The sequence below is a fragment of the Diadema antillarum genome, unplaced genomic scaffold (genome assembly GCF_040938485.1).
Source record: "Diadema antillarum isolate AM-2024a unplaced genomic scaffold, OU_Dant_1.0 scf00000230, whole genome shotgun sequence".
Lineage (NCBI taxonomy): Eukaryota > Metazoa > Echinodermata > Echinoidea > Diadematoida > Diadematidae > Diadema > Diadema antillarum.
This window is the reverse complement of record NW_027271119.1, coordinates 1-7,500: the sequence shown is the minus strand read 5'-3', so window position 1 is coordinate 7,500 and position 7,500 is coordinate 1. Positions and strand designations below refer to the sequence as shown.

The window sequence follows — 7,500 nt, the reverse complement described above, 5'->3', positions numbered from 1 at the left end:
CCACTAACTTACGCTACTTAATGCCTTGTGAAGCTTCACTGTGTGCATGTTGCGAGCTAGCTCTATTAACATTTGATCGAACATTGACAACACATGTACACAGTTAATAATACAAACATGTGCTAGTCAGCCAGAGCCCGGTAACATGTCGTGGAAGCTACGATCAAACACAAGTCAGGAAAATGAAAAACAGACTAGATTTCATCATGAATTACGTGTTCTTCTCTTTAACATTAATTTGATGGTAACTGTTCATGATCTAAAAGGGCTGAGCTTTTGCTAGTTACCTGGTACATATAAGGCATGGTGATTGAACGAACCTTCTCCTGATGTATCCACATTGATTCTGGGTAATCATTGCCCATGAATATATATAGATACGGAACATCGTACATGCCCAAGCTATGAATGATCACAGAGAAAGAAATACATTGGTAAGGTATGCGAGAACAAAAGTAAAAAGTTTATGAAAGAAAGTGTTAACTTTTTAATGTTTGTCTTTTGTGCTCAGACAAAATGGTTGCAATTACTGTATGGTAATGCGAGATCATTAGGGGAGGAGCATATGTCAGTGGGGTACTGCATAGAGCCTACAATGTACCAACATGTATGAGCATGTGTGTCGTATGTATTATCAATACCTTTGTCAGTGCTGCGTGCATGCTCACCGCGAAATCAGGCACTGCGCTTCAAGGGGCTGTTTTTGCTACTCCCGGCCTATCCCAATTATGCAGCGAGTACTGTACTATTGATAATACAAATAGAATGAAAGAAAACTTAAGGTAAACTTAGTAAAAGCAACAAAAATAGTTAACTTTAAGAGTAGTCAACCTGTATTACAATAGATAAACAAGTATGAAATGAGTAAGTCAGTTACATAGTAAACTTCACAGAATATACTTCTTGTTACTGTCATTCAATCAACACCACCATCCACTATATACCCTTGTTTATTTGTTTGTTTCAGAGTCCATCTGTCCTGCCGTCTGTTCCAGAGCTGTCATTCTTTTCTGACAGTTTCTCTGACCCAGTGGACTTCTCCCAGGGGGGCCACATTCAGAAACCTCCCGATTCCACATTGCCACATCAGCCAAGACCCCACAAGGCCCAGCTTTATGCTCAAGGACAAAGCCAGAAACAGGGAAAGTCACATCGTCGCCAGAGGCTCCCAGGAACTTCAACTGGTGCAGGAACACAGGTTGAGACCCAGTCAAGGTTGCCGAGAGGGAAAAGAATTGTTCAAAATGACTCACGGTTCAGGCCAGGACCACTCAGAACACTGAACGGTCAAGAAATGGACAGCTCCAGGCAGAGTGGTCATTCAGTCTACATGCATGCTTCTCATCCCAGTGGCGCGAGGCAAAATACCAGTGAAAACACAGGTCTCCAGCGGTCAAAAAATGCCAAAATGCATCATTATCAGAACATGAGCTTCCCTGGATCTGCATCACATAGATCATCCCAGAGCCAAAAGAGGCAGCAACACCATTCCAGCAGCAGTGGTAGCAGGAATGTAGGAAGCAGACATCATAGGCATCCTCAGGGAGTGCCCATTGCACCGGGTTACCAGCCAGAGAAGAGCCCCAACTTGGAAGTGACTGACATCCAGATTTCAGAGAAGAATCCTACAGAATTTCATGCACCAGCTCTCAGTAAGAAACACAGACAGAAAGTTCATTCTGCAGAAAGTGATTTTTTGCTTGTACCTGGTGGCAGTGACAATGTAAACCAAGAACACCCTGTAAATTCCAGTGCTCCCATCCATACACACTCAGATAATGGCCATAACAACTCACATCGGTTCAGTAGACAGAACGCTGGGACACGCCAATCTCCTTCAGATGCCAACCCAGCCACTCGTATTCACAGAAATGCCACTGCATCCAATCAGTTCAGTATGCAGCCTTCTAGTGAGAGAGGTACACCCGTCCAAACTCTGGTACCAGGGAGGGAGCCTGATGGATTGGTTCCTGACGACCAGGAAGTTGATACCAGAACCCTTCGTCAGCTGCAGAGGCAAGAAGAACTGATTCAACAGCTTCAGGATCAGGTAAGTGTAAAGAGAAGCACAGATGAGAATCTGAGAGGCAACTTTTGTCTCATTACTCCATTACCGCTGTACTCTGTGCTTGTATACAAATGATGCACAGGATAGAGTGCGTTAGTGGAGATGTAGCGCACTCGAGGGTATTTACAATTGTGAAACATGCACGAGGCAAAGCCGAGTGCATGTTGCACTACATTGTAAATACCCGAGAGTGAGCTGCATCTCCACTAACGCCACGAAATAATCCTGTGCATCATTTGTTTTATAAAATGGGTCGAAAACTAACAGCATTTTTCACGTACCTTTGTGGGTCAATACCAGTCAGCTACATGTAGCACTCGCTCGTCCCAAACATTTACGCACGTCGCACTCGGAAATCCCGCACATATAAGTACTGTACGTATAAGAGTATACGTACGCCACATGTTATGCACAAGAAAGGCCGGCCGGCAGCCCGAACTAGAAGTTGTTTACAGGATTGACAGCGCGTATAGTAGCACGCGACGCACTTGTAACAACTGATTGAGTGCGCACTGCTAGTGTAAACATTGTGACGTCAGGCCGTTCATGTTAGTGAGAAATTATTGCACGCACACGTGACTCATTTCAGCGCTTCCAATGGTCTACATTCTTGAACCCATTTTATAATAAATGTTATCGCGGAACAGTTTGTGCTGCGATGTTTAGAAGATCAAATGTTACAGAAGTTTTGGGTAGATCAGGATTATATCTTTGTGCAGCACTTTTATTTGAACGTTTTGCCAAAATACGAGTTTTTTATAGGGTTTGCATGCCCATTATATATAGAAGAGGAACATAGGACTTCAAGGTTGATTGTACGTCAAATACGTTTCTCATTACGGAGCAGGTTTCAGTAGCAACCCTTTGTTCCGCAATCAAGTATGGCTAATGTCTGAGTGTCTGAATTTCTGAGTGCTCTTTTAAAGTGCACATTAGTAGAATTACTTTTGAGAAAGGTCCATGTTCTTGACGAACATAGACAGTGCTACATTGATAAGGATTGTGATGTGCAGTAGACAATGGTATCTGTGTGTAATGCTCAATAGGCTGCACTTAACGATGAGGTTTAAGGAATGCACATGCATTTCATTAAGCTTATGTACATGCTACATTAGTGTCTAGGAATGTAGTCCTCGGCATTCATGTGCTTTTTTTCCACACTTCCTAGATCAAGTTGCTGCTTGAAGTCCATGGTCATGGAGAGCAACGAATGACCTCACTACCCTCTGGATTGATGACAGCCCCAGCAACACCACAGGCTGGCCAGGCTGGTCCACCACTGGCTGGTCCACCGCAGGCCGGTCCATCCCCATATCCAGGGCTTGATGGACAGCACGTCTCACCCATGCTGGGAAATGATGATATGATCCAGAGCTCCTCCATGTCTGGAGCTGTGTCTGCATCTGGCATGCCGATTCAAGCTCCGCCCACTTGTTGGAGTAATCACCACGGTGCAACACCTCAAGACTGCCACACCACACTCACCTATCAAGGAGTCTCAGTACCAAGCTCTCACTCTGTGAAAGTACCTGTCACTACACACCAGGGTTCAAAGGTTACACTTCACAATGCCAGTTGCCCAGTACCCAGTCCAGTGGTGGCAACACAGGCTGTATCCTCTCCGGTCATGTGTAGCATGGCTGTCAACACAGGTCAGAGTTTATTTTGGCAGGTGCCAGAACACCGCAGCAATCCAGTCACGACAAAGCCTCCTGCTACTCCATCAACACAGACACATAACTCTCATATTGAAGGCAGTGCTCATGCCTCATCCCAGCACCTGATCAGCACGCCCGATCCCGCCACATCAACCCCTGTTGCAACAGCTGCCCAAGGTTCGGACAGTGGGGATTGCTGCCACTGTGATTACAGCAGGGAGGCGAGAAGCCTGAGTGCTGTGCTGCATTGTACTAGAGAGGAGACCCAGAGTATTGATGGGGTAGACATGACAAGCTATCCATCAGGCTCTCCTGGGAAGTCATCACAGTCAAGGTATGGCTGCTTGTTTACTGGCTGACAATTTGATACATTTGTAGTAAGTTTATGGCCAGATAACTAAGGAGAATATCATCCGCTGAGAACCAGGGCTATCACGTTCTAAGATTTGAGCGTGAATAAAAATGAAGCAATTCATTTTCACGAAATAAATCATTCAATTAATCAAAAGTGGGTAGATTTATAAGCATTGTTCCAAATACCAAGTAGAAAAGTGCCCTTGTGGATTTTAATTTGTAACATTTTACTAAAAATGAAAATGATTTAAAATTAACACCATAGTGTAAAAGAGATCCAGCTCTAAAACGTGATACCAATAACTCAACACCGCCCAAATTGTGATAATGGCCTTCTGATTCTCAGACGGCGATGAGCACTATTACACTCAAGGGATAATGTGTATACAATAGGCATATCTGTATATATGGAACGTGTAGCTGTTAATGTGGTACAACATTATTTTTCTCACATGTATAAACCAAAGGCTTGGTTGATTTCACAATCAAACGTATAGCACATCATGCTTGTATGTTTAATGTACACAGAGCATTGATAGTTCAGTGCCTTAGGCCATGAGGCAGAGATTTCATGTTATCCCTGATAGATGTAAATTTTTAGAGAACTCCAGCAGTAACAAATCTTACAGATCTGAGACTGTAAATCTTACAATGTCAAACTTCAATTTTCATTTTGAGAGGACTGCCTAAATTGTACAGTAATTTCATCAGTAATGCTAGATAGAAAGAGTTCACATAAAAGATCCAAAGGATATCAATTTAGAAACATCTAATGAACAAAGATGTTGAAAAAGGGGAACATGTACCATAGTTTACTGTTTTTTGTCATAATTATTACCTATGATTTTATTTTTCACCTGCCTTTGCAAAAAAGCGCACATTTTTTTTTTTCAGTAGTGTCCAATTTGTGACTGCATTTTGCATACAGAAGTTTTTTTGATCGAGTAGATCCTAGAGCAGAGTTTTGTGCCTGTGTAAAGGACCTGATTCGAGCTAATAGATATTCCATGGCATTAAACCTTATCTAGCATTTTACAGAACTGACTGTCATGCAATTGTTTAAAAGTGAAATTTCATACTTTCTGTCATCAGTATGATCATTGAATCATTGTCTGTGAATCATTCTGCAGTGAGGCCTATACCCAGCATGAAACACCAGAGAGAAACCACAATGACTCAAGCAGTATCTTTGGAGCAGATATCAGCAGCGTAACCCTTGGAGAAAGTGCCAGTGCCTATGCCCCACCCCACCACGCATCGGAGATGTCGAGTCAGAATTCTAGTAGCTCTGATGAGGAAGAGAAGGTGGGAGAGGAAGGGAGAGAGAAAGACGAAGCAAAGAGGATGGATGAAGGAGACATCAGGGGCGACGCTGCCAGTCCTAGCTTGCTCTATCGCGATGAGAGGAAATTTTATGACAACCTCTTGGTGAGTGGGGTACTAGTCGTCATAGCCCTCGACAGGAGATTGTGCAGGTCATCTAAGATATTCTAGAAAGGATCATAGAGAAATTTTTATTTTCAGTTGAATAAAAGACTTCAAAGTGATCTGTCTTGCATTGTACAAAAGATAAGAAACATAAATTTGCAATACACAAGTAGCCTGCATTTTGCCATTATGATTCTGTCAGATCTTTTCCTCTTGTGTCTCACAGTACCACATTTGTCACTACAAACTTATGCTATATCTGATGATGCTGTTGATGATACTCTCGAACTCAAGCTGGTTTGCCACTTCTGTTCACACAGGGTCAAGTACAGCAGCTACTTCAGCCATCTTCTCTCGACAGTCCTTCATCAGAAGCAGACCAAACACCTGACATCCCTCACACTCTGCCAGATCTCTCCCTAGCTACATTGGCAGAGCTGAAAAACTTGGGCATCGATGTCGATGGAGGGGACTTTGCCATGGGTAAACAAGATCTTTACAGGTTAGTTTATGGTACTTATAGTTTCATATTTTTTGGGGAAGCCTTTTGGTGTGTTTGTTCTGTGTTACAGTTATGCAACAGTTATCATGAGTTCCTGGGGTTTTCTGTTTGTGGGGAATGCTTTAGTTGTGTGGTTTTTTTCAGCCTTATTGGCAGTAGGTTTCATGTTAGTGTAGCACACTGATGTTATGTATCAACTTCATTTTCATTGCAAGTGTTTTCTTTTTTGATGCTTTGATGAGGGGTCAAACTACTAGTACATTAGATAATGATGATCTAACCTCATATTAAATGACCTTTATCATGTTGACTCTTCTTCACCTCAAGGTCTATGCACAACACAAGTCCGGATCTGCATCCACACATTAATTACATCTCCCTGACTGACTTCGCCTTCGACCCATCTGACACTAGTATGGAAGCGAATGCCATTGCCATGAAGTACCTGAGCGACGGAGACCTGGCAAGGCTGTCATCTGGTTTCTATGGAGACCGAACTCCGGGCAAGAGAGGAGGTGAAGCGGGCAGCGTCAATCCCCTCCTCCGCTCTGTCCTGACAGGCATCAAGGAAGAACCAGGAGCAAGTCATGAGGAGAGTGGGGTAGGGTCCAGGTTTGGTGTCAACTTCTCACTCGCAAGCCGCAAGTACATGGAGAAATATGGCCTCTTATCCGATGGCTCTGGAATTCCATCCCACATCATTTCTCCTGACAGAATGATAAGCTCACCCAGGCAGTCCCCGATTAGATTCTTTAAGCCTCCTTATGCAGGCAGAACTTCCACTAAGCTGTTTGGAAAGGGTGATCTCAATGTCAAGAAGCCAAAACTGAAACCGACAAGACTCCCCTTTAGTGGTGATAGGCAAGAGGATTCTCATAGTGATGATGGTGATGAAGGTAGAACAGTTAGACCAGTTCATATGGAAGCTAAAATGGGTCCTCCAAACACAGTGAACAAAAACGGGCAGTTTGTGGACAATGTGCATAATGTAAACAGGGATGGACCGAGGAGTAAAGGTGAGAGCAAGAATGTTGGCAACATTCTGGACATCAGTAAGCTGAAACAATTACCCAAGCTTCTCTAGGGTTGGTGCCCTTTTCGGACAAAAAGCAAGAAATATTTTTCATTCCGCTTGCAAATTTCAGATTGTTCCAAAAATGGGGGGAAAATGCTTTGCACTAATGAATGGTGGCAAAGAAAGTTGTGCTCAATCTCAATATTAAGTCATGATCGAAATCCAGTGATGTTTGTCCCAACAATGAGAGATGTGATTCACTGTGTGCTTCATATTTTGTGTCAAAATGCTGCACATGTGAATATGGTGTATAGTGCCTTGGGCATTCCAAAAGCATCCTTCCATACCCAAATGCTGGTTCACCAAGTTATCCATATAAAGTTATCTGTAATAAGTCAATATGTAATATCACAGGAGTGCTGACAACTTACATATATTCTACCTATTCAGCACTGGGTTTATATACACTGAAAGA

General features: G+C 43.1%; 1 protein-coding gene across 1 annotated transcript in view; it reads left to right on the top strand.

Moving 5' to 3' along the window:
* The window catches only part of LOC139724788 (uncharacterized), an 18,115-nt gene extending 11,021 nt beyond the window's left edge, over positions 1-7,094 (top strand). Inside the window, exons 9-13 of the mRNA XM_071635904.1 lie at positions 968-2,050; positions 3,237-4,060; positions 5,211-5,508; positions 5,829-6,010; positions 6,338-7,094. Of these exons, the coding sequence (XP_071492005.1) occupies positions 968-2,050; positions 3,237-4,060; positions 5,211-5,508; positions 5,829-6,010; positions 6,338-7,094 (3,144 nt within the window). The remainder of the gene's footprint in view (positions 1-967; positions 2,051-3,236; positions 4,061-5,210; positions 5,509-5,828; positions 6,011-6,337) is intronic.
* Positions 7,095-7,500: the final 406 nt, after the last annotated feature.